Raw genomic sequence first — 27888 nt, 5'->3', positions numbered from 1 at the left:
AATGAAAATATTTAATCACTTAAATATAGGTATATTAAAACCCCTGTAATTTCTAAACCCAGTTACATGGGAGTTCTGAACAAAAAGGGGTTCCTCTAAACAATGAAAAATATTAATGACACAAGAGAAGATTCAATTATGTAACTGTGTATTGTAATTCTCAGTGATTTATAAAAGGCAAAATTCAGATATGCTACACAATAAATTATCATTAAGACGAGACTACAGTTTGGTCTAATAGAATCCCATTATTTAGAAATAGAAAAAGAAACCCTATTAGATTATAGAGTTAATTCCCCGCCAGTGCTGAGGTCACTGATCTTTCACTCTCTGGTTCGTCTACATGAAAACTGTTGGTAGAGTTGAAGAGTCGTCTTGAGCAGAGTTACAGAAAGGCAAGAGGAGCTCTGTGTTGACCTTGCCACTCCCATAAAGGAATGAAAATAGCTGTAGTGGGTAAATCACCTTAATACTTAATTTTAAAGAAGAAGAAAATCTGCTAAGATCTGGGGGTAAACACCCCAAAATGGCAATACACCCCAGTATTGCCAGTATATGAGGATTAAAGACCAACCGAACCAAAGCCATGGGTTCAAAAACCTCATCTGTGTATTTTGTTCGCATTTCCCTGAACAGTCTGGATTGTGCTGTCTGCTTTTCCTCCCAGTGCTAAATTAGCCACAAGGGATGTGTTTTCTGAGGAGGATATTGGAGGGTCACATAGACCTTAGGCTCCCTCAGCGTGGCAGTTTCAGGCAGAAAAGAGCATGACTTTCAGCTGGCAGTATCCCCTTATCCCAGGGGGAGTCATCTTCTCCTCCCACCTCATCCTGATATGCCTCCCAGATTTTTCTGCACAGAGGTAAAAGCTGAGACATGTGCCCTTTGAAGTGCATTGAACTTTTCTCAGGACAGGTGCACTAGAAATGCAATTTATTCCCCCCTCCCCATAACAACTACTTATTCTCTCACAGCAACCACAGTTTCCATCCACCCAGAAACGGCCATGAGTCTCCAGGAGATGCCCAGCCCCGTGCCACACTGTGCACCAAACTTGCTTTTATATGTCACTTGCTTGCTTGCTGAGATTATGAATTGTCCCCAAACAATTTTTCCTCCCAAAAGCTGCTCCGTTCTCTTTGCTGTGAGCACTTGGACCCTCCCTTTCCACCCTGCCACCAAAGTGCTGCACAGTTTAAAGAGTTGTGATGACAGGTCTCAAGATGCCTGTGTGTCCCCATTAATGCTGACAACCCTGTGCTGCTGACAGAGCCACCGCCTCGTACGTCAAGGAGCTGTGTAAGAAAAACTTGATTTCAGTGGAGGCACTTCTATTTGTCCGTTTAGCATCATTAAACTGGGATTTGTGAGTCTAACAAAATCGGTATTAACCACACTGCTGGCTGTTGAATAAAAATACTAAAATTATTGCTTACTTTCAGTGGCTGCCTGCAAGAGAGTTGAGAAATAAGTTTTCTATGTTATTATGTCAGGAGGCACAAATCACTTACTTGTGTCAATGACTTAGACAAATAACAGCTGTAAAAAAGTATCAGCTACTGCTAATCAGTGCAGCGCCGTGAAGATACTGGATTTTAAAACCCAGGCCAATTTGTCATTCTAAAGAAATAGCTTCAAAAATTTCCTTATTTGATTGCCATAGTGTAATTTTAAAATTTTTTTGATAATAGGAGTCCTGGGCTGGACAGTTGTCTCACTAGCATACAACTCAAACAAATGAGATGTCACTGACGGAAAAGAAGATTTGAACAATTACACAAAACAGATAAGCCATTAGCTTCTCCCGGGATCTAATGATATGCTCTGCAGGATCATTCAAGCTACAACCAGACTTAAAGCTGGTCCTGAGTCATTCTGTTGCAGCACAAAACATTAACAACAGTGGAAAGAAAATCTTTGGTGGCCTCTGTGCAAGGGAGGACTAGGATGAGACTGGTGTCTGACACAGGTTAGGACTGAAATATATTTGAAATACAGGGCTATAAGAAAGAATTGGTGTTTTATTACTATTCTATTTAATAGGCTACTATTTGGAAGCATAATCACATCTGGATAAAGACCTGAACGTGCTTTTCCACACCGTGTCACCTGTAGGAAGGCCATTATTCAGTTATGCTGAAGGTGTAATATTATTCTATCAATCCCACGTTTAAATTACTCAGCTATTTAAACCACACTCTTTCAGCCTGTTGCTTTTATTAGTTGATAAACACCATCTCTGTTTTTAACCTCCTCTTGATGAAGACACTGGCAGCTGCATTTGCACAGTGGCTTTTGTTTTCCAGTGGAATACCACAATTTTACGATAAATTAAGTGCAAACCCCAATCCACATGGCCGGTTTGCTCAATCCATCTGAAAAGGTCTTAGCGAGGTATGAAAGTCACCTAGGCCTGTGCTGCCAAAAGGAAACCATTAAGACTTGTTTATTGCTATCCTGAGCCACTTTGAAATTACACACACAATTGCTTTTAAATGTTCCCATTTGGAAAGAATAAGCATAGATGCAAAGGCGTTCCTCACTGCAGGCTCATTCCTCTTCAAGCAATGCCTTCCATCGTCCTGGAAGAAGGTGGCCTTCTTTTTGCCTACCCCAATATTTTCAAGAAACAACCCAGCTTCGACTGGTAGACAACTATACGTACACTTAGTAGAGCTGGTTCCTGGTTTTGCCCAAGCTGGTCAGAATTTTGCTTTCAAATTTTCTATGTTCAGCCCAAAATTTCACTCTAAATTGTCTTCCCAATGGCTTTACCTCTGCGAAACAACTTCTTCACCTACAGTACTATGCAAATATTACTGTGGTCACCACAGTTAAGAAAAACATTTACTTCTATGGCATTTTTTTCTCTGTTTCACAAAAACTAAAGTTTAACTTATCAATAGCATCTGTTAACATGTAAAAAGCTGGCTAAATAAGCCTAATTCAGGCTAAATATGTTATGTAGTCTAGTGTACTCCTGAGGGACTTTCTGTTATCTGTGAAGTGACCAGAGGGAGCGTACGGAAAAAACACACGCTAAATGTGCAGAATTAATGGAACTATCCCTGCTCCAAGATAGACTTTTTAAGAGTTAACTAATAATTTTTAAATGCTTTGGTGAAAATATATTTAGTTTTATTCCATTTGAAATAATTCAGCTGGTAAGCCTTTTTCAGAAAGCAAATTATTGTCACTGCCTCACAGCTCCAATTTATTATCCAAAGTAATAACCTTGGCAAAAATGTCTATTATTTCACTCTCAAATAAGGACTCAGTTCACATGTCTAATGCCCTGTGTAAAATAATTAGCAGAAACTCATCTCAATGTGGTTTCAAAAGAGGAAACTGAGCAGACAGCCTTGTTAATTTAGCATATAGACTTGGAATAAAGTACAACATCCATCATCTCTCAAAATTCAATTAAAAATTCATCTTGTGTCCAAGGAAAAGGAGCCAATTTTCTGCTGGAAGCAGAGTCTTGGAAGATCACTAAAACCCTTAATAGTTCTTTCATTGCAGGAGCCAATATGAAAGAAAAACCAGTTGGGAGTTCAAATTATCCCTCACATTAAATGCTAGAACATGTGTAATCTTCATGTTGGGCCCATGCTGTTGAGAAAATGTTTTTGTCACCACAGACACACAGGGAATTCCAGCTGCGCTTGTCCCCTGGTCCTTAAAATCTTCCCCTGTTCCCCTGTACGCTGCGGCAATGCTGAACAGGCTTTTGCATTCAGGGTGAAATACCCTTCCTTGCCATATGTCGTGTATAGTTCTTATTCTCCAGCAGTAGGTTTCTATGTGTGATAAAAAGACGCTTGCAAACACACACTGAGATTCAATATCTGGGGAAAGGGAAGCCTGCAAATATGTTAACAAGATTTTCAGCATTAAACACAATTTTGTTTCAGATTTCAGCTGTTAAACATCTTAATTTGTTTTGCTTTTTACTCCAGTAACGTAATGCTAACACGCTCTGACAGCTTGTGACTCCATGCAGAGGAGGTTTCGCAAACCAATCTCTTTACTTGAAATTTGATTTACAAAGTGCCTCAGTCCTTTAGCTGGGTGGCAGCAGTCACCGTCACAACACTTGTCACGACTGGAAGCAGGAGCACAATCTGGGCAGTTTTTCCTTGTTTGTTTATTTCTTTCTAGTGGAGGATTCACTGACATGAAAGAATCCTTTTAACCATTTAATGTCCTCACCCATCAATAAGCTCAGTGTAGAAAATACTATCATGCAATATTTGCCACGCTCCAAAGGATATAGTGGAATTTTTTTTTTTTTGCAACGTACATTAAACACTTGGTGCAGAACACAGGTAGCATCTATGCAGTTTGCTTTTACAATATTTGTTTTGGATTAAATGGTCTAATGGTTCATGCAGAAAGCTTTCAAACCTCACGTTCTCCTGCCAGCCCACCCTAGCTTTGGGATTCTCACCAGCAGTTAGGTCAGGCTGCTTTCTGGGCACTCGAGGTCCCTGCTAAGCCAGCAGGACCATCTGTTTCAGCTACAGGCCAGTCCCAACCTTGTGTGGGCCATCATTTTCCTGGGAAATCAGGTTTTTGTCATGTGAGGATTACACGAGGTGGCACTTCATATTGCAAAGCCCTGCAAAACAGGCATGAAAAATAATAGATGGCCACAAACATCTGCTCTCAGAGGTAGCCCTCTACCTGCTGCCTGCTCTTGGCAGGTGTAGGTATCTTCTCCGTGTACATGCACATGGCTTGTCCTGAATGACCACATCCTGGCATGTCCCAGCACCCCGACAGGCACGTGACGTAGCATAACCACCTCCAAAGGACAAGCACCATGCAGACTATTCATTTGAGTAGTTGTATAATTAACTGGAGAAGATGATTTGGAATCAAGACTTAGTGAAAAGTCTTTTCTTCACCTCTCCTCCTAGTAAATAGATTTTTAGATTTTTTACATTTATTTTATTAAAATAAAATGTCTGTTATTCTCCAGGCAGAAGATACAACTGCTTCTGTGGGAACATCAGTGCTGATGTTTCCAGCTCTCCTTTTCCAGAGGTGACACATAGAAAGACAAGCTAACATCACCTAGCTAAGAAGCCCAGCCCGTAGAGAAGACCAGACAAGTAAACGACACGTGCCTCCCTCACTGCAGCAGGCATCACTCATGAAAACATTTTGCTTACAGTTTTTAAATCTCCTTTCTTCCAGAAAGGGAACATCTTTTGCCATGTTTTCCTCTCAAAATGGCATTTAACCAGAAGGATTCAGCTTGCCTCACTCGGCTCCGAGCATAGGAAATGATCTGCTAATGCAACAGGTCTGTACACTAAATAGCTGTGGTCTGTGCGGAGATGCTGGAGCTGGCTTCAGCCCAGCCGGCTGCTCCTGGTAGTCTGGCTGAGGCCATACAAAGCGTGCTGCCTCTCCATGTGCCGCATTTCCAGACAAGCTGACTCCACTCCTGACGGGCTTCTTGCTCTGGTGACTTTTACTGCAGTGTACCCGGACAGCCAGGTCCTTCTGAACTCTGCAGTCACTATGCTATAGTCACAGTAACCGTTAAATGCATGCTTCTTTTGTTGTTGTTGTTGTTGTTGTTGTTGTTATCTATACTGAGTTTCTAGCATCTTTATTGCCAGGTTGTAGCCTAAACTAAATTCACTAGTGAAGACATTCTTTCTCTGGACAAATTAGTTTCTGTGTCCCATTTATCCGTTTGGAAATAGATATATAATAATATTTTTCTGCCTCACAGTGGTGTTTTTAAATCTTATTCAACTAATGAGTGCAAAGTGCTTTACCATTTTCTGGTGATGATGGGCTCTGTAAGCACTGGTGATTAAGTATGTGGTCCAAGAAGTACCCCACTGAATCCACTCCCCCTTTTCTGCTTGTGTTACTTGAAATACAGTTGAAAAACTGAAAAAAAAAGTCTCAGTACCTATGCTTTTACACAAGACAAGTGGCTCTAGGTACCTGATTTGAGGGCTACTAAAGATGTCTGATTATCTGGGGATTGCAATCAGGTGTCCTCGAAAATCCAGCTGTTTCCAAGTCCCTGACGTGGGATGCTCAGGAACTGTAGTATTCAAAATGATTCAAAGTCTTGTCCAAATTATTTTATAGTACTGCAATACAAAGGGAGTAACTGATAGTTGTATTCAAGCTGCAGCTCAGTACCTTCAAAAAAGAGACATTTTGCTTTAAAACTGTAAACAAACAAAATGATATTGTAGAATTTATTTCCTTTCCTTGATGAAAAGTACTATGGCAGCCTGTAGAGAAATATGTCTCCTTACATTTGCCTTGCTAGCCACAAGGATTTAGTAAAGATTCTCAGTGCAGCATGCACGTAGCTTTGTCGCACTTGGGCTGCTTCAACCATGTTATTATTTACCTGTTTCCGCAGGAGTCCCCGCTATGGGCAGCGCCTGCCCTGTCTGCACCCACCTTTCCGAGGCCTGTCAGGCAGCGATGGTGTTCATTTACAGCCCTTCTTTCCACCTGCAAACGGACAGTGAGCAGCTGAAAAATGCTATATTGATCAATTGAGAAGAATTTCTGGCTAAAAAGCAGAATCCCTGGCTTTTTAGGGATCTGAGGGGAAAAAATGAAACTGCCTGCAGCAGAGGATGAGAGTGAACTACAACAGAGAGGATGGGCTGGGCTGCGCGGGCAGCAGGGCCCCAGCAGCGCTGGGCAGAGCAGGCATGGGCCGAACGTGGCTCCTGGCGACCTGCGACGTGCCGTGGGAGCACGGCTGGGCTTTATTCTTTCTGTGCAGGACAAGGCTGAGAAACAGGTGAACAAGAGGGGAGAAGTGCTGCAGCTCCACCATTTACCCGTTGAGAGCTTGCTCCTTGATGAAGTTGTTTCTCCATCACAGCCACGCAGTTCCTGGATGTTATTTATCACAACTCTTCTACATCTGACAATTTATTTGCGTTCTTCATTTTACCTTGCCTGTAGCTGGTAGGAGCTGAAGTTGATTACTTTTTACATCAAAGCTTACTCAGTACAGTGTAAGCCTTCAGCTCCTGGGCTAGCAATGCATGAGGGTTGTTGTCAACTGGAAGTGTGTGAAAATAGCTACGTGCTGCTTCAGGTACAGAGGATGCTTGAAAAGCTTTGAAGCAGCAAAGAGAAATGTATTCATGTGTTTAATTGTGTTCATGCTGTAAGAAGATTTTAACCATTCAAGACGAAGAAAGACTGAGAAAGCCAAATATTGAGTGATTATATTCCATCATAAACTGTTTATCTGCATCTACACCATGCTCAATTATTTTGTCTACTTAACACACAGCCCCATGTGAAAAAAACACATCTTTGAAGTTAATGCACCACCTACATAAATTTGAACAGTGTATAAAGAAATGCAATATCTGTAAATGTCACTGTACACAGTCACCCAGGCTTTTTTCCCAGATGTAAACCCAACTGCATGGAAGACTTGCAGCTTGTACAAGTCAAACGCTTTCTCCTTCCCCCTCACCCCACACACTGAAATGAATCACTGTGAAGGCAGTGCAGCCGCCTGAGCTCCTTGGTCTTCGCTTTACCCAAAGGTTTCTCAGAAGTCCATCATCTGCAAAGATGATTTAATGAGGCAAGCCTTGCAAATGAAACTACAAGCACTGTTCTCTTCTGTATAAAATACAGCACAGTGCAGGTGTCAGTTAGCTGTGAAAATTCTCATTCGCTTAGGGAAAGCCTCTCTGCGTTGTTACCAGTTGTGGTCACGCCTGTCCCCGGTATTGCAGAACATTGTGGTAGATGGGCTTTGCCACCACTGACAAAAAAGTCAGCTGTCATGATTTTTTTGAAAGTTACTTCTAGTTTTGGTCATCAGACCACATGCACTTATACTGGACTGTATCATCCAGTCAAGTGAAATATTTTACACTCCTCAGAGAAAAAAAACTTAAAATTGACTATTTGCTAAGCACAGAAGGATATAAAAATACTAATCAACAGTTCCAGGAGAAATATAAGAAGAAAGCTACCAGCAAAGGTTTGCAAGAAATAAAGACCTCTATTCCTATAAAAAGATTTGAAAATTGCAGCTGCTTTCCTGCAAAGTGAACAGAGCAGATTCTGCAGCAAAGCCTTCCCATGTATTTTCGCATTGCTGTGGGCAAAAGCACATTAGTCACTACCTTTAAAACAGATAATGGCTTTTCAACTGTTGTGTGCCCATGTGTATCTGTAACAAATGCTCTGAGATAACAGCTTTGGCTGAGGCAAATGGATGAGAGTTGGGACCATTTGCCTCTGCTGCTACCTCCCAGCTTTGCTGTCAGCATGCGTATGAATGCTAAACACATATGTAGCATCCCAAGGTAAGTGTTTGAAAGTGGTTTTGTGAGGCTGCAAATTAATTTTGAAATTCAGCTTGGGTCCATTGGAACAGATGTGTAATTATATCAGTTAGCAGCACATGTTGTCATAGTTCGCTTTTCAATGTCATCTTACCTTTTCCAAACTAAGAACAAGCTACAGAATATATTTAGGGCTACTGGTAAGATATGTGTTATGTGCTAACTGGCTTCTTTATGTAAGTGCTGTCCTATTATCCCTGTGTTTTAAACTCAGCCCAAGACCTGTGAATACTTAGAACACGGGGGCTGAAACATTTCCAGCCCTGTATCTAACATTGCTCCCTTCACAGTTAAATTATCTAAAGCCTAACTGGGACGTGGCTGGGTGAAGAGGGTTTGCAGGAGTCATGGGTGGCTTCAGCGTGAGGATCTCCCCCACCAGCCTCTGTAAGCAGTGCCTCCCTCTCTCTGGGTGTACGGGCACACCATGAGTACTGCCCTCCACCCAAGAGGGGTTCCCATGTAGACCCACGGATCCAGGAAGGGCACCAGAAAGCTACATCAAACACGAACCAATCTAAACATTAAAAAACCCAAACCCTCCAAAATGTCGGTCCATGGAACAGTTCAGAGAGCTCAGTTTCACCCTCAGGTTGGTGATGATCTGAGTGTTATCATGTGTCAGTCAAGAAAAGCTTTAAGTTAAGACTTGAATAGTAGCACAAAGTCCAACACAGAAAGTCCATGCTGAAATCTAGTCTACTTCAATACATTAGTGCTAATTAGTAGAACATACAGATACCAAATCACTCACCAGAATTCATTTTTCCTAAGAAAAGTTTGTAATTAGACTAAAAAAAACCCTACATGCAATATCCTTTGGAAAAAGAACCACTTTGCTCTCACATGGCAATGTTTAGACGACGTCCCAGGAAAGTGCATCTGAAGGCAACACCTCCCTGGTGATATGGACATATTGAGAAATAGGAGGATTAGTGCAATGCCTCCCCCTTGGACTTGTGCACTTTCACAGTGTTTTATGAACCACCCCAAAGGCAACCAAAGAGCACTTGGCCACAGATGAGAGGGGATATCCATTGGAAGCACACGAGTCCCAGTCCCTGGAACAGCAGTTCTGGCATGACCATTAGCACAGAAGTTGTTCCAGAAGCAGCTCATTTGTCTGGTACATCCTATTAATTTTCTGAGCTGGAAAAGATTGGATGACTCCGTTTCTGAGATCTTCCTGATATATTTGTAACCTTTTTATCCCCATTAACACCTGAGGGAGGTCCTTCCAAGTATATATTCCATAAAGGTTCATATTCGTATCAATATAGGTCTTTTAAGTGATAGAGCATGCTTTGAGACACAGCAATTGTGTCACACCATGCTGGGGCATGACATCCCATCCTCAGGTTCCAGGTACAGGCATGTGATTTTATTCTGTTGTGAAAGTCTTCGCCCAAGACATTATTTTGGTACTCTCTCAGCTGGGATTAAATACAGGAAATTTTCTCATTTGCAGAAAACATTGATCTTCATAGCTTACACTGCTGAACCTATATAGGAATACCATGAGTGGCTAATACCTGTTGCATTGGTCATTTTGTTTCTGGGAATAAAGACTTAATGATCATCCTGTGATCCAGTAATGTGTATTTGTGAATGCCCTGAAAATATAGTTTGGTTATTTTTATGGGGTTTTTTGCAAGCTCTTTAAACTGCCGAAAGACTAACGGAACCAGTCCTTGCAGAAGGTATACAAACATCAGGAGTAGGTAACTCTATTTAGGGTCATGCAAAATTCTCTAGGAGAGTCTCCAAGTCTGAGTATCCTGTGGTGAGCAACAGGGTTTCCCACAGGGCATCACGCGCTTGAGGTGCAATATTGCCAGAGATCCTCTTCTCCCTTCCACAAGAAATGTGTCAGGTGGCAGGTGTATTGTATGGGAAGTATGTTTTAGTGAGCTCCTGAAAACCCCAGACTTAAAAAACTATTTGAAGAGCTACATCATGTGCTATCCAATATTGGTGCTTACATTTTCAGAAGAAAAGGCTTGATCCAACCATCCAAGACATTTTCTGTCCCACAGGTCCTAACGCTCTGCTCTGACACTCAACACGGGAAGCTACCAGGTAGTTTCCAGAGGTGTGGATGGCACATCTCTGTTCCCGTGCTTGTTATTGGGGTAGTTCATTGTCTATAATCAGAGATGATAAACAAAAGGCATTTTTAAAACCTCATTTTATTCTATTTGATAAATTCTGTTATTTCAAGGGAAGATCTGCATTTCTGTTAATTTTGGTTTAGTTTCTAGACCCACGCAACTGGCTTCTGCATGTTTTCAGCAGCAGGTTACCTGCTTAGAAAACATGCATCTGTGAACTGGTATTAGCTAAGAGAATTTGCAGTGTATCATGTGCAGTGAAGCAGATGGACTCTACAGATGAGTTAACAGCGACTGATAAGATTGTCTTAAACAATGGATTTTTTTTTTTTTCCTAAATGGCTTAAAAACCCATATGCTTTGTGGGGTAGAGCTCCAAAAGCTATCTTGCAGAGTGTGGTGTATTCAGTAAGGTCCACAGAGCAGCAGCTATAGCCTTGCAGAGGGGTAAGAATCCCTCTTACATGTTTAATTCATGCTATATTTTATAACAAATATGAACAAGAAAACAGAAACCCTCCCAAAACACCAACCCCACACTGTACCGTGAGAAGAGTCACAGCCCACCCTATACTTTCTGTCTCTGTTTTGGGCTCTTATTGCTCACAAAACTTGAGCGGCTTCCAGTTTAGCCATTTCCCCTTATCAGGAAATTCAGATGAAATTACATTCCTACCGGAGGCTTTTAGAGGTATATAGGAGTCCTCCTTGCCTTTACAGGAGATGTATTTTTCTGGCATCTTTTCTTTTTTTTCCAGCCAAGTAGTGGTCATCTGCTCCCTTCCAGTGTCCACAACCCCTTCTGATTTTCACTGCAGACATGTCTCTGAAAATGAGCATTTTGTTATCTTGTTCCCCAGTTACCTAACCTTTTCTCAGGAGAGCAAAGACAAGGGGGGAGAAAAGCGGCATGAGCCCCCTCTCCACAAAGTTTATTAAGTACTTAACCAGCTTCCCATTATCAGGAAGGGGATCCATCTGAGACCAAATCTTTGCTAAACTGGGCAGCAAGAACCGTACCTAAAGCTAATTTTCTAAACAAAGTGGTAGCTGCCTGCTTTTAACTATCCCCCAGAAGAGTTGCCTGGAATAAGGATCAATACTCATGAGATGAGCAAGCTGCTGCTGTTTATTACCTGTGCCTAGAGCCTCTGACAGCCACCAGTGCCCGGCTGTGTTCGCTGATGATCTCTGCACCAAAACACTCGCTAAAGAGAGAAAACAAAGAGCAAAACAAAGGGGGTCGGCTGGACCTGGAGCAAGGGCGCAGAGGAGGAAGGGGAGCCCTCGTCCCGCCTGGTTGCGATGGGGGAAAGGGGATGGATGGAGGCATCGCACCTGGACTGGATGGGGATGAGGCAGAGCGCTCTCCTGGGGGAACCTGGCACACATCCCCCTTGCATGGGGTATCCTCTGCCCCAATGTCTGAGCCTCAGCTGTCACAGCCCTCTCCCCTCTCACACCACCTCCTATTTCTTTCATATGCCCCCAGCTTCATCCCGCTGCTTGGCAAGCTATAGACCTCTTCTGGGGCATGCCAAGGGTCTGTTAGCAGGGTGGTCTCCCTCCAGGCCCTCCTGGCAGCCTTTGCTACCCGCAGATGAAGGTGCTGGTGAAGTGAGCAGGTGACACAACTCCCCTTTTATAAGGTTTGTGTAATTATTTTGGTATTAAATCAGTGCCGGTGGAATGCACCCCCATCAGTGCTCTTTTAGGATCATAAACGACTCTGGGCAGGTCAGAGCTGCCACAACACATTCACCAGAAAGTAATCATTAAAAAAAAAGTCATACCAGGATTTCCACCATTTTACTTGGCTCACAAGAGCCTCAACCACCAAAACCATGCTTGTCTGGGTGCCCAGCAACCTTGGTGCAGAGCTGCTGAAGCAGAAACAGCTGCCCAACCACCTCCAAACCCAGTCTCAGAGCAACCTCCAGCAGCAGTGAGCTGCTCCGCAGATGTGGCACCCACGCTCGCCTCTGGGAACCCCAGGGTACCTCTTCCACCCCAGAGCAGCGCTGGCCCTCTGTCCAGAGATGTACACGCAGTAGTAATGCAAGACCACTACCATTTCCATTAAGGCACTAGGATAAAAATCTGCTTTCAAAAAATTAAATTGTCAGTACTTCCCCATGACTCATCTAACAGCCGAGATGTGCTTCTGGCACAAAACCAAACCCCTTATACATTGAAGACCCAATTAAAAAGAAAAAAAAAAGGGCAGTTAATAGTTTAAAATTTTGTGTGAACTTTCTGCTGGTCACTGGTGAAGCCACATACCTGTTGAGATTCACGAATCAGTGATAGCGCAGCACACACATAACTAAGCACAAACTCGAGGATCTTTGCCATATAGAAATGGAATTAACCAAGCACATATTTAGCTTTGCAATACATAAAGTGCTTTATTGAGTTAAAGTCTGAACCACAGTCCACCAACAGCAATGAACCTTGGGTTTGACTCGCAGAAAGCCATCTCTGCTTGTCTTTGACCATGACAGCCACATGTGCTCTTGGAAATACAGCTTACAGTAGCAATCCACAGGGTACTGTCCCACCTCAAGTATGTCTTTTTTATTGTCTCATCTCGTATACTAAGTTTTGTGCAATATAGCCCAGCTGAGCTGACCCCAATCAAGCAGAAGCTTTTACCGAAGGGACGTACGCACTCTGCAATCCAGTTTCACAGACATGTCGCATGCAATAGGAGAAGTTAGTTATAATAAGTAAAATCAACACCACCAAAGGTAATCAACATTTTATTTATAAACATACATTTACTATAAAAGCTGTTGCATTTTAGACAAGTTTTCCTAATTTCCAGAGGCATTTTAGAATAAATAAAATAAAGATTAGCATAATTAGTATTCAACATTAGCCCCAGCTAGGACAGCAATCCTTGTCCTTGAATGGCCATGCAGTTAAGGATGGTCCCCTTCTGGTTCACCAACCTTTAGGACATTCACTGAAAACTACAGATGTACTGCATCAATAACACTACATAGCAAGAGTAAGGAAAAAGTACACCATGGAAAATGGGGTTGCAAAATACAGATGGGTTATGACACCTGTTCAGGTTCTCTGAAGTCATAAGAGGCTAAATAAATTCTGAAACATCTAAAACCCATTACATACACTGTACTTGCTTAGCAATAAGAAATCATTTTTTGCAACAAATACATTTACATTGTAGTTCAATTGTAGTAAAGTGTTATTTTTTTCTGTGTTCAAAGTTCCTGATAAGAAATGTATCACATTTATGTGTTTAAACTGAAAAAAAAAAGGAAGAAAAAAAAGATCTTAGCATGAACGAATTTGCCATGTAGGACTCCAACGGAAATATAAAATCAAACGTAAGCAGTTGGCAAGTACAATTTAGATAACTGTTGAAAATTATTCTGTGCTGGTGAACAGATGCTCATGGGGGGGGAAATTTTGTCTAAGAATGCTGCTTCATTTCGCTTTACAATCAATTTCACTAAAACATGCATATATGAAACTAGCTGTAGACACTGGGATCAATTTCTAAGCAGCTTCAGAGACCCAGTGGTGTGACTGCAGTGTGATGCATGCCCCCACCCCACCCCACCCCTCGCCCATGCATTTTAGTCCCAACCATGCTCCTAAGCCCTTTGGGCACTTAATCCTACGTGAATGAGCAGCAGATTTAACCTCTGTGACAACCAACCCTTTTATACACCGGGGACCGATTTGCACATCTACACTCTATCACACGGGTGAAGCGGTGTTAGTGACTCATAGCAAACAGATGCACAAGCATGCATGGTCTCGTTTAAAAATTAGGCCCAGACATCATATATTCACATATCCTTAATGCAGCACATGGAATTACACAGATGTACAAAGTTGGTTAGAAAATCCACTTCTTGAATTTCCACGTTACGCATTATTTGCGGAAAAGTGTTATGATGGCCACATGCAAAGTAGAAACATCCTGGTTATCAAAACCTTTTAACGGTAAATCATGCAGATGGTTAATCAAAATATTGGATGTCACTGTTTTATTTCCAAAACATTTTTCTGATTTTTAACTTTCTTTTTTTAAAAAATATTCCCCAGATGAAGTCCACAAAGGACTTCAGTTTTTTGGATTTATTGCATCCATAAGTCATTGCTGACTGTGTGCAACAGCTTTGCATTTTCTAAGGCACAATTTTAAGGAAGTAACATGTAACTTTCCAGCAGACAGCCACAACATCCTTCAATGACACCATCGTACGTGGGTTTTCAATGACATGCAGTTTTGCATGGGTATGCAACTCACATGCAAGCAATTGTCTAGTGCTTAAATAAATAGTTGCTAGTTATAGAACAACTCAAAATTATTGCTTCCCTAATAACCACTTCATTTCCATTTACCAACACATCAAAAGACAACGGATGTGCACATACATAAAATAAATCTCTATTAATTTAGTTTTATCATGGTTTTAAGGCAGAATAAGTAGATTTTTTTTCATCCATTTTAAGTCACATCGTGAACTGCTAGGATGGGATATTTCCAATAACTGTTTACCAAAAAGTACTAGGATATTTTACAATTGCAACACATCCCCTAACCTCGTCTGTGTACTGTAGATAAAGTGACACAGCTCTGACTCCTGTTTCAACGAGGTGCTGGATCACTTTATAAGGAGCACATGCTTAATCAAAAACCACAAAGGAAAACTGGCCCAAACACAGGCAAGTTAAAGTTTTCTTCGCCAACAGCTGCCAGCCTCCTCCCTGCCTGCCGTCCGCCCTCCCGGGTTTTGCTGACTTTATTGGGGGGAACACAGGCTCAAGGCTGTTTAATTCCCTGCTCTGAAGGGCACCCAAACCACACGTATTTCTCTGCATGAGACTTCAACCAACCGTAATGTTTGGAAGTGAACAAGCAGATCTCAAACCAACTCAGACCATCAATGGGCAAGTTACACGCCAAAGAGAAAAGCTTCACCATAGCATCAAAACTCAGCTCGGAGACCCAGAATTCAGCTGTGTCCGCCCACTCGGCTGCCTCTCCCCCACATCACCTTTCATCAAGTTTAATAACAACACGGGCTGCTGAACTTAGTAAGAAGGATTGCTCCTAATGGGAATCTTGCTGTCGTTAACGGTATACAGTCTTTAGGTTTAATGAAGAAATTTTTATTTGAGAGAATATTAAGCTATAGTCGTGAACATTACTTGAGGTACACAAACAAAAGAATTCTATCACTAAAGGTGCAATAATTTATTTGTATAACTCCTACCCTCCACTGAAGGTAATATAAACACAAAATGCTTCAGAATTACAGGATGTATTATCAAACTAGTCTCTGTATAAAAAAAGTTATAGCTTCAGTTATAACAGAGAAGTCGTGCTGTGATGTTTAGTTTTTCAAATGCACTGGTTAGATACTATCTTAAAATTACTTCTCAGCTCAAGTTGGCATATTCTATAAAGGTTCTGTAAACTTAAAATTTTTTATTCCTAGAAATATTAAAACAAAACAGCTTTATTGCATGTTTATTTTCTTATTACTTTCAAAAGAACAAGGTAACAGACTGGAAATCATAAGCATACCTGAAAGGTGGGATTTTTTTTTTATAGTACTTAGGCTTTGCCTTCCTAACTATGGTCATACATATTTTGCAAATTTCTTAAGGGAAAAACAACATATTGCATTTGAAAGGAGCAGGTGCAGCGTTTTTATGAGTTTTTCAAAATAAGATGAGCGCCATGATGTCCATGGATTCAAGCTCTTACAAGTGATTGTCTGGAGGCAGCCGATACATATGAGAAGAGAGTCCCTTCTTGAAAGTTATTAGGACTGAAAGTCATGTCACAATGTAGTTGGCTGTCCAGCAGCTGGGTAAAACAAAACCAAACCAAGACATTAGTTGACAAATTTTAACCAACATACATAGACTTTTTCTCATGTGATCTCTACAATTCAAAAAAACGCATCTGGAAATATATATCATTTGTGCCCTGCTTCTCTTTCTTCCTGCAAAGCTCGGGCACCAACTGCAAAGAAGGATTCAGCGTAACTCCAGTGGAAATATATTTTCCATGCCATACAGACAAATGCATTCTGCATGCACTTTTTTTTCATTTTACTCCCCAAGTACTTGTAGGTGTATTTACCTATAGGCTCTGCAGTGGCAAAATAGTAACACAGAGGACTGATGAGTCCTCTTTAGCTGTGCCTGGTTTGTGTTACGTGGTAATACAGAGCCCTTGCCTTATTAGGCCATACAGGAAATCTCATGAATTTACTTGCCCTTGACTTTAGCACTCACAAACCTGTAACTTTTCCCTGTGTTTGACATTGAATACCAAGTTCCCTTCCTTGTGAGGCTTTGTTGGAGAGAAATAACCTACTGATAAAACCCCATTCACTTTTATTGAAAAATAGAAATATTTTTAATGCATAATCTTTAATGCTTTTCTCTCTTAAGGTTTTTGATAACTTATTTTGAAACAGAATCATCCACAGTTCCAAATAAGCTTCTGGCAGCCAAAATATTTCATTGAGATGTCCAAAAGCATCTCAAAACAATACTGATTAATTCTGGGTGGATCAGAGACAGTCAGCTGTGCGCTCTGCTGCACAGGTTTTCAGATGTAGCCGTGGGGGCAGGAAGGCACGAACTGTGCAATCAGGCAACTGATTTTATATTTAGCATCAGACTTCCCAGAACTGAAAGGCAAAACACTAACATTGCACCAGTTTGTCCTTTGTTTCAGATGTGGAGTCTGTCAAATTCTAGTTAAAAATGAGCAACTAACCATATTTGCAGTTTTATCAAAATAAAAACTTTGAAACTGTCAACAAGAGACAGTGTAACTTGAATTCAGCTAACTCTATTCTGAGATTTTGCATGAGGAGTGGACACAGCAGGAAGAGGCAATTTGCAGGAAAAAACCCTTGCCATTATTCTTCAGAAACCATACATTTCCTCAAAACCTATTCCCTCTGTTGTGGACCTGGTTACCATTGTGCTAGGTATGTACAAACGCAAAACCTTACTGCACGAAACACTGCACAGCTCTGCACTGCATTTTCTAGCACCGCTGCTGTAGAAATGGTGATGGAGGGGGTGATTTCTACAGCATATAAGCTGATGAATAATTTATTTGAGCCTTCATCTATCCTTAAGGGACCTCAATTTTTATTTAAGCAAAAAGGATTAAGAAGAAAAGGAAAAGATTACTTTTATCACCTGCCTCTCTTTTTTTATGTAAAGATGGATGTGCAAACGTGCATTTTAAAGGTCAGGACCTCACCCACAGGAGGAAGGTTTGTAGTATCAAGCCTGAAGAGGAAAAGCTATTTCTAAATGTGTCAGGTTAAATAAATAACAATAATAATAAGTTGCTAACATTTCTTAGAAAAATTTAAAAAAAAATCAGCAAACAAATGGTTGTACAATAGCACCCTCTAGCTCTGCTAATGGGGAAACATCTCTCTCCTGAAACACCAGAGGAAAAAAAAAATCTATTCTGCTAGCAAAGGTAGGTAGGTACCTTTCCTACTCCTGGATTTCTAGAGCCGCTGCTTTTGAGAGACACGAAGGGACACAGTAAGTGAAAAGAGCTCTACATCTCCACTTATCAGCTAGGACTGTAGGCAGTGAATGTACAGAACAGCAACAAGTATCAGGGAAGGCAACAATTACTCCCTTGTTTTTTTTCCTGTGTCTTACTGTTTTCCACAAAGTAGAAAGCCAGCATGAGCACTGCCCATCTCATATCACTGGTGACATCAGGATGAAGCTGAAATGCTCTAGCAAGTTGGTATCAGTCACAGAAATCCAGGACTAGGAAGCACATTCAAGTGACTTGCTCTAAGGCAGAAAAATGCATCAAGTTTTTTTCTGACATGCAATTGTCTGGCTCATTCTTCAAAACTTGCAGCAAGCAATGCTTCAGCGCATGTTTGGAGATACCACCACAAGGATTCATTATGAATGTTCCTAGTATCTTCCTTGACCATTTTGTCTGCAAATGGAGGCCTGGAAACATAAAAAAATCAGAACTTCTCCAAACAAGACCCAGGGCCCTAGACCCAGTAGAAGTATCTACTTTGTCTCATGTGATGTGACAGATCCAAGCCTTCAGGACATGCAATGTGTGTACACAGTGTAGGAGTTTATATTTATGCATAGAAACAGCCTTTAAATCTAACATTGCTGAACAGACATCCTCTGGGCAAGGTTTAATGGACTTGGAAACCTTTTTTTAATACAAGAGAATGATTAAAACAGCATGGGAAGGCTCCCCTTCCCATGGTGAAGCTACGCCTAAGTGGCAAAGCCATTTGGGCATAAGGGAGAACACACTTGTTCCAGGAGGAGAAAAACTCATCAGTTAAAATCATGGCAACAGCATCGTTAAGAGCTCACTGTCCTTTGCACAGGATTTGGTACTTACTTCTGGATCGGATATAACAATCATTGCAGTTAAGAAGACCATTTCTAATCCTGACATCTGTCCCACCTGCTGCATCTCCCAGCTGTCCCTTGCAAATGCCACACTGTCAATTGAAGAACAGAGAAAGTAAAAGAGACCATGCCTGACTATCTGTCACAACTGTCCCCAAATTTTTACTTTTGTTTCAATATTTCTTGGAACAGTGAGGAAAAAATAACCCCCAGAACCCAGCCCATACTCCTAGGGAACACTACGAATCAGTGAAAGGTTTCTTTTACAGCCAACAGTATTTAGGACTGGATTTCAGCAGTGTCCACTTACACAGAAGTAAAGTCTAGTGATTTTAAGGGACCCCTGATTTTGACGTTGCATTCTGCAGCCAGCCCATTTGTGCCGGACAAAGCTTAGAGAGGCCAGAGGTTTAGTTTGGGTAAATGTCTAAAACCAAAAAAGGCTTTATGAGTGTCTAAAAGCAATTAGGCTAGAGACAATGGAAACGGACACTTTCCGAGTTCTCTGGAAAACACTAGCTTCAGACACTCAAGAACAGTTGTGAAGTATTTCTGTTGAAAGCTCTGGTAAAAGGCCAAAGACATTGTCCATTCCACAGTCAAAGCTTTCCAGCCATGGGTCAGATCAAAGATGGCTTCAGAACTGAGTGGGTTTTTGAAAAAAAATCACAAGGTAGCTAATCTTATGTTTAAAAACAATGAGTACAACTGGGAAATTATATGATGCTTCCCTCTGTAAGTGAGGAAGCTAAGTTTGCTTGCCAAATCACAGGTTTTAGTCCAATTAATGTGTCTGACAACAAAATAACACATTAGCTGCATTACTTCCACTTCTCTACAAACACACACACACAAACATACATAACAAACATGCGAATTCCTTGGTCCTCTTATTTTCAATTTCACATCTACAGGCCTCAGTATCCTCTCTCCTCACACTGTGCATGACTTGCGATTTTTAATAAAGCAAGAGACATACCCTGAAGCACTGAATATGAAAATAAAGACCAAGCGTTTCAATAATCATGGCAGCTCCTTTCCCAAGGGGAAGCCCACAGGTAGAACAAAGCTTCTTTCCGCTGACAGACCTAGGAGACAAACACGACTTTAAGGAAACAGAACAGCAACTGATGCTAAAACATACCCAAATGTTTACACAGGTTTATGGAGAGGGACAGAATGGAAGGAAGGAGAATTGGGAGGTGTCACATAAATACACATTGACCTTTCAACCGTGTTGCTGACCAGCCTGCACATCTGCCTTGCAGACAAGCAAGTAGAGGACTTAAAACACTTGAATACACAGCAGCTCAGACCCATTTCCCTGCCAGTCTGCTGTGCTAGATCAAGGGAGATGCAAGCCTTGTAACAGACACCCAGATAGCAGGGAACTACACCTGTGGATTACCGAGACCCAGTCAACGCTACAGCAATCAAAGCAGATATTCACACAAATTACCTGAATCAGACCCTGAGCCGGGAAATTTTTCAATTTGTTTGCAAACAGGTTTGCTTACTGCAAGTCAAAAGGCAGGGATGCTGCTCTTACACCCAAATAGGCTGGCAAAGTCAACAGTAGCAGTGTTACTGCAGTAGCACAGACCAGGCATCAGGCACTTGCTAACTAATTTTAGTCTATGCTGCTGCAGCTACATGTTTGTTAGTATTACGACCAGTTAGAGTAAATCTGAAATCACAACTCCGTCTGCAATGCAAAAATACTTCAACTCTCTCCTTAAGCTTCAGTCTTGTCTAGACCTTTCTAGTAAATCAGCTGTTTGATGACAGCTGGGTGACGGATCAAAGCCCCAGGAATAACTGGTACCCTTTTTTGTAATGGTTTTAATGGCAGCACAGGTGCACACTTCTATGTGTTTCATGCTCTTCCCTTCTCACTTGTCCGCCAGCCTGCCAGAACTGATGTTTGTCTAGTGAGATGAACCTGGCACTAAAAGGGGTCCCTTGTCATTATGTGTCATCCACGCTTTTTTCAGCCAGGGCTGAAACCAGGAGAGAAACTTTGGGATACTTCACAAGTTTTGAAAAGATGGTTTGATGAAATTGTACACAGAGAAGCAAGTTTACAATATCTTGCTTCATGGTTTTGGTGCAACAACATAATAAGCCACCAACAGAGACAGATCTGGACTGCATCATGATAAAAAAAGTCATTTAAAAAGAAGAAAAAAAAGGACAGAAGCAGCAGAAAGACTCATCACAACCAGAAAACTGTCCTTCCTTCCATTTAATCTCTGTCACTCCTGAGCCCATCATTCTTTATCCCACCCTGTACACTGGCAGCACAGGCACACCACTGTCTTGTTGCTTCATTCTCATTATTCCTTTTAGAATAACTTCCCTGGTTTCTTCTCCTCCCCTACAACCTTAAGCCTTCTGCTCACATCCCTCTGTGTTATTCTTGAGTCCACCTTTGTTTTTACTTCTTCTCCACCATCAGTTATTAGAAGGACAAGTTAAAGTGTTGGATCAAAGAATAAAGTGCTTTGGGAAAGTTTTTAAGAGAAGTTTGCTAATCTTTTAGTGGAACAATGAATTACATCCCATCCATTGTTTCCAAAACTAAGATTTATTTCAGGAAAAGATCTTGGAAAAGGGTCTCAGATCAGGATAAAGCTGCTAAATAATATGAAGTAGCTGTCATGACTAGTTACATGTAGCAAGAAATGATCTGCAATCCCACCAAAACTGTAGCTACAATTAGAAAAAACAGATAAAATTGTTCACATTAAAAATTCCTAATAGTTCCACGTCAATGCAAATGGCATTGGAAGGAGGGCTATGATATTTTTTCTGTGCTGTATTACTTTACCCTATTTAATAAGCTGACTGATTCTAATACACCCTAAATTATCAGTGATTCTATCAGGCTAAAGTGGTACACATATCTCACTGAAAGCTGCATAACTCATTGCCTGAGAGAATCAAATCTCCAGGACATTAGCATGAATGTAGAAAAAAGTTTAAAAACCAGCAAAAAAGCAAAACGTGTTTCAAGGCTGGAAATTAAGGGAAGGATTCCTTTTTAAATCATCAAGTGTTGAAATGTCAGCCGGTGACAACAACTAGAGCATACCTTGCTCCTGAGTATGTGACTACCCACAGCGAAGGTGACATCCTTTGGCTTAAGTGCTCTGAACTCACGCTTTACTGCTTACTTTGACTGGGGCTTATATTATCCCATTTCAATTTCATTGAAATTTCAATGATCAAGAAGAGTTCTACAGCTGCTTTCTGAACCGTGTTATTTGAAAAAACATAACAATACTGCTGAAGCAGGCAAGAAATATGGGAGAGGGAGCTACATGTTTATTCCGTGGACGGTTATGAATTGCAACATTTAGAAGAATTAATAGCGCATCCACATAATACTAATGTGATTTACACTGCAGCAGTTCACCAGCGACTACAAGATGTATTCGGTCTGCAAAATTCCTTATTGACCTTTTGTACCTGTTGGGTGACTGACTTGGAGCAGCAGGAGAGCAGGGAGATGATGGCCCAGATCGGAAGTTCTCATGATAGCCTGCCCTAAAATACAGGAGAGAGAATGCATTACTACAGCTGAAGAATAATTAAAAGCAGAGGTTTTGTACCAAGAAATTCCAGCTGATGGATTTTAGGAATGTCAGTTCTAAAGATCTGACCTAAGGAAAACAAGGTATAAATTTGCTGTCCGCTGCCATTTTGATACAATGAAAAATAGCACACATTTTTTGGTTCTGAGTCTTGGTCTGCCTGCTATTGCTCAATCAGATAACTCACAAGGTAATCATCCATGTGCAGACTCCTACCCACCTATCAACCCAATGTAGCTCACACAGTGATGAAGGAGGCACACCACCTTTTACCCTCTGTTCCCCAGGGGATGTGCACAGAAGCACGCTGGTAGAGCTGATGAAGGGTCTGTGCACTTTACTGAGTAAAAAGGAAGCTACCAACACTGAAAAGTGGTTTATTCTTATTTGTGTCCATTCTACCCTGCAAGAATTTGTTGAGAAAAACTATGGATGTTTTTTGTTATTAGAAATCACAGGATTGATTCAACCTCTCACTGCTTAAAGTTGTTTACAGATTAAATAACAATTTTCTCAAACACACACAAGTGGCTTATTATGAGGAACAGGTAATCAAACCTCAATCTACATTAGTTTTGACTGGATACAAGCTTCATAGAGGTAACACATATCTTGCAGGAGACTGTGTTCATATATATGCTAATGAAAACAGATGTTCCTTTCTCATTACAGAGATACACTTTTTGCAAATGTTAGGTAAACATATCACAGAAGCACAGAATCAACCAGGTTGGAAGAGACCTCAGGGATCATTGAGTCCAACCGTTGCCCTGACACCACCCTGTCAACTAGACCATGGCACTAAGTGCCATGTCCAGTCTTTTCTTAAACGCATCCAGAGATGGTGACTCCACCACCTCCCTGGGCAGCCCGTTCCAATGTCTAATAACCCTTTCTGTAAAGAAATTCTTCCTAATGTCCAACCTGAACCTTGTTTACTGAAAGAACTGGCGTTACTTTTTAGTAACGCTCACTCAAAAACACAAGGCAAAGCATCAGAGAAAAAAAAAACCCTCACCAAATTTATAGCAGAAAGAAAATACTAATCTCTATGTATCTTCTTTTAAAAGCTATAATCCTTAAAGAACTAGAAAGTATAACAAATGTGTGTTTAGAAGCTGGGGAATGAAGCTCTCAGATACCAACTTTGAAGAGGCAGACTCCTCCTGACATTCCCACCCTGATGTTTAGCCACTTACTAGCTATAAATGTTTGTCTTAGGGACTTAAAAACAAATGAAGCACAGGAACAGCTACGCAGATGAGTGTTTGAAGACCTAAGGAGAAAGAAGTCAGAGAGTGGCAAGCAGGGAGAGTCCTCCCTCATGAAACTTGTTACTGGGGTACCCGTAATGAGAAACAAAGTGGATAATTGTTAGCAGCCTTGGTGGGAAAGCCATGAATCAGAGGTGTCTGTGCACTGCAGGACCACCCATGAAACTTAACTGATAAAGAATGCTGTGTAGGAATATAAGGGAAACCTGAGTGAGCTGGACTTCTCAACCTCTGCACTAATCTTTATTTTACATTCTCACCTCCTCATTTCTCCTGCAGAGCTCAGCTGCTGTCCCGTACTCTGGCCCAGGAATGGTCTCTGCCGAATGTCCTCTGCGTGATGTGGGGACTGCTTTGTCAGCAACTGCTGATTCCAGGAGACGTCTACAATCGGAGGTGGGGAAATCTCAACACTTGTGATAAAATGCTTTTGTCAATACTTATAGACCAGCATAGCTTGTGGGCACACCATAAAGGAGACGTGAGATGTACTGTTACTTATAAATAAGTTCTCAGAAACCCCACACAAACAGATGGGCTCTGCTACACCAGAAGACCTCTGTGGGACAACGTCCCCTTGCATTACCTTCACATACATGTGACCTACCCTGCTGCTGAATCTCAGTTTCTGAAGGGGGGAAAGGGAGAGGTCAAACAGCTGTCCACAAAGAGCCCTTGGGAAAAGAAAATATTTCTGTCCTAAGGAAGGAAGCACCAGAGAGACAGAAACTTCCCATGGTGCCTGGGCATCCAAACTTCTCAATAGCAAGAGTTAAGAGGAAGGTGGTGTAGTTACTGCTCTCCATAAGCCTACTGATAAACACATTTCTTCCCTTGTAATTTCCTTCTGTGTTTCAGATGGTTGCACAAGCCTCTGTGACAGTAACAGCCTCCCAGCAATACGCAATGATCTGTGATGCCCAGGCAGCCAACCGTCCCATCTTTGAGACAGAGCACACTACCTGGATCCTTCCGGATGAATTTTGTGGCTTGCAGGCTGGGGAGGGCCTTACCCTGATGTGCACCAACCAGCTGGTTTAGAGGAGAAGAAAAACTTCACTGGGGCCTATGAAAGGCTTGTTACCTATTTTTGATATCAATACAAAAAAAATCCTAGTCCTCACTATTTAGGGACTTAAGGAGAGAGCAAGGATGTGATGTGTTAAGGGGCAAGAAAGAAGCTGTCACAATATTTGTAGGGGACAAAGTTGCTGAAGAGAACCTAGAAAAAAAGCCTGATAAGCAGAAGTTAAAATTTGTCAAATCTCTGAAGTTTGTTTAATTACTACTACAAATCCACATGGATGGACTGCTGGGCAATATCTTCTGTTTTCTTTATTTGAGAAACCTTTATCAAAGCACTAAGAATACAATAAAATTGTGGACAGGGAAAGCAAACCTGCTAAGTTTAACAAATTGAATTTGCATTTGGAGCAAGTAATAACACTGAAACCTTTTTCATACATAGATGTTTCATTTTTTAGAATCATCAATTTTGATGCTAGATTGAAAACAAATATCTAAAACTCAATTTCAGAATCTTTAGGCCTACTTATTTACTCTCCATTCTTCACTTGCATTAGATAATGATGCTAAATTAGTGAATCTGCCTTTTTTTTTAGGGTGACCCTGTTGACAGTAATGCTTTGGGGAAATTCCTTCATTCAAAAAACATCACTATTTATGGGAGCTTAAAAAAATCTATTAATTTTACATGTCATCAGACATTTCTAATGGCAAAACTGAGATAGGTGTCACTTTAGACTTGGCTTGAAACGGTTACACATCACAGGTAGTGATTTTTACTGGACTGAAATGGACATAAAGAATCCAGTTAGCTATCAAAACATGAAAGAAGTGTTGGAAATATGCTCTCTGTATCAACATAAATCCTATATGTATATAAGATTATGTAAAAGATGGAAGATAACTGTGTGATTACTACTGTGAACACGCAGGCCTATAAACGAGACTCCTACGTGCAGCCGAAACATTCACCTCTGATGAAAACAAGACTTTAAACTTCACCTTAACATATTTATCTTTGCTAACACAAAATAACTTTTGAATCTGAGACATTCACATTTTGAAGATATACATGTACTGTTAATTTCCAAAATTTTTTAGATTTCAAGCCACCGTATATACCCGCAAGACTTCTATTTGGAAAAGAATACATGCATATGAAGAGCCTTGACTCTCACCCTGAGTTAACAGCAGATTCAGCCTGGCAGGCGAGCTGCGCTCCATCACCGGCACCTGGTGCTCCTGTTCACCTCCTTTCAAGATACACATCTCTGGGTGTCCCGAGAACATGTTATTTCCACTGCCAATACAAATAAGTCACACTGTATAAATAATGCCAGGAAAAATGCCACCTAGAATGTAATGGCAAAATCAGACTTTTGAACATCAGTCTATTTTTTGCAACAAGGTTTTTGTTATCGTGTCAGCAATGACAAAACAATGAGGATAAACTGTCATGAATTAACAAGTCTCCAAACATGCCAAGTCTTCCTACTTCCCTCGCACACTGCTGCTTACACACACTAAAGATCATTCCGGATTTGTGGAAAATGGCTTATTTGCCAGGGAAACACCTTTTCTCAGTGTTCTCTATCCAGTGTTCAGCATCATCAGATGCTTCTCATCTTTGTGAAAGCTGTTAGTAGCAGCTGAGCAAAGACCAGGAATCTGAACACCATCAGGCAAGTTTGGGTACAGCACTTCTGAGATAGCCAGGCAATCTCACACAGATCCTGAGAGAAAACAGCTGCTGCTCCTTTATTCCTCCAAATGGCTTGTGACACTTGTACACAAGACACAGTGCAGTGACACACACAGATGTCTGAGCTATCTAAGCTCTGATCTGGTTGATGTGGCAGCCTTTCAGCAAAGCCACAGACTGAAAAGGCAAGCCTTCTGGTATGCAAAACTAGCACTGTGCATTGCCATATACGCGTAAGCCTGGGGCAAGTGAGTATTGATCGCGATATATTATACCTATCACCAGGCCACCAGATGCTGATGCTCTAGCATTAATCATGGACAGATGTGACATCCTAGCACTCTACAGAACACAAAGCTCCACAGGGCTAAGAAATGCTTAGGCTTGATCCATACCTCCTCTTTTCTTGCCAGAGTTCATTTTCCTTGCTTTTTGGAGATGGTATACTGTCCTGCTCCCACAGCAGCTTTTTCTGCTTTGTAACTTCTTTTTGTTTGCCTTCCTCTGGAGAGCTGTTTGAATCTTTTGTGTTCTAGAAGACAGAAGGGGAGGGAACAAGGAGCTTCCCTTGAATTTGGTATCAGCACACGCATGAGAAAAGCACTGGCTGCCCCCCGATATGCTGTGTTGACACACCTTATTATCCTAAAGAACATCTCACATTATACAGTGGAATCATTTGACGTTGGTAAGACTAACTTTGGATTTAACAAAGAGTTCAGCTAAAACAATCAACTAATTGTATTAAATTGAGCGTGAAACAGAAGTGCAGGACTTATCAATTATGAGATGGTGTTCAGCATGACAAAATAAAACTTGCTGCTACATATTTTTGGCAGAAATTCTTGAATGACTTCGAAAGTCTAGACAGTCTCCCATTGGACTTGGGAGGACTTTGTGAGGGACCTCAGCTTCTTGACTCTGCCAGGAGGCAGAGAATTACTCACATGCTCTGGGCATTCTTAAATGGCAACACCAGTACTACTTCCAAAATGGCACTGGAGTGGATCATAGCTGACTGGTGGAGCTTTGGTAACCCATGGCATGAGATCCTTCACTTCTGGGTGCAGGTACTGCCCTGAATGCTGTATGAAGAACTCCATCCAGGAAGTTAACACTACACAGCCATGTGGATGGAAAAAGGGCCATGGCTGATGCTTCTGCATAGGGATGAGTGGTAACAGGGAGGCAGGAAGGCGGAGAAGAGAACCAGATGATACAGTACTCCTAATCCTGGAGTTGAATGGAAAAAGGCAGATGTCTTCTTTGGTGTGGGTGCCCTAGGCAGGAGAAAATTAAGTCTGGGAATCCCACATTTATTCTGCTGATCTCATCTGGGTGTCATTCTCTGATCTCTGGCAAACACTT

The 27888-nt window shown here is 41.3% G+C and overlaps 1 protein-coding gene across 10 annotated transcripts in view; it reads right to left on the bottom strand.

The window, feature by feature from the left end:
* Positions 1–12868: 12868 nt before the first annotated feature.
* Positions 12869–27888, bottom strand: part of LIMCH1 (LIM and calponin homology domains 1) — a 188135-nt gene continuing 173115 nt past the window's right edge. For 5 of the 10 annotated variants that reach the window (XM_068403830.1, XM_068403835.1, XM_068403837.1 and 2 more), the window contains 7 exons: positions 26916–27052; positions 25997–26118; positions 24053–24176; positions 22385–22471; positions 19902–20010; positions 18912–19014; positions 16374–18493 (listed from right to left, as the gene is read on the bottom strand). In XM_068403830.1, coding sequence (XP_068259931.1) covers positions 18312–18493; positions 18912–19014; positions 19902–20010; positions 22385–22471; positions 24053–24176; positions 25997–26118; positions 26916–27052 — 864 coding nt within the window. In that variant the 3' untranslated portion in view covers positions 16374–18311. Of the gene's footprint in view, positions 16344–16373; positions 18494–18911; positions 19015–19901; positions 20011–22384; positions 22472–24052; positions 24177–25996; positions 26119–26915; positions 27053–27888 lie in introns of those variants that run through there. The other 5 variants (XM_068403833.1, XM_068403840.1, XM_068403832.1 and 2 more) reach the window with 4 other exon arrangements.

This window comes from Nyctibius grandis, chromosome 6, assembly GCF_013368605.1.
Source record: "Nyctibius grandis isolate bNycGra1 chromosome 6, bNycGra1.pri, whole genome shotgun sequence".
Lineage (NCBI taxonomy): Eukaryota > Metazoa > Chordata > Aves > Nyctibiiformes > Nyctibiidae > Nyctibius > Nyctibius grandis.
The sequence above is the reverse complement of the archived record's forward strand: the minus strand, read 5'-3'. Positions and strand labels throughout refer to the sequence as shown.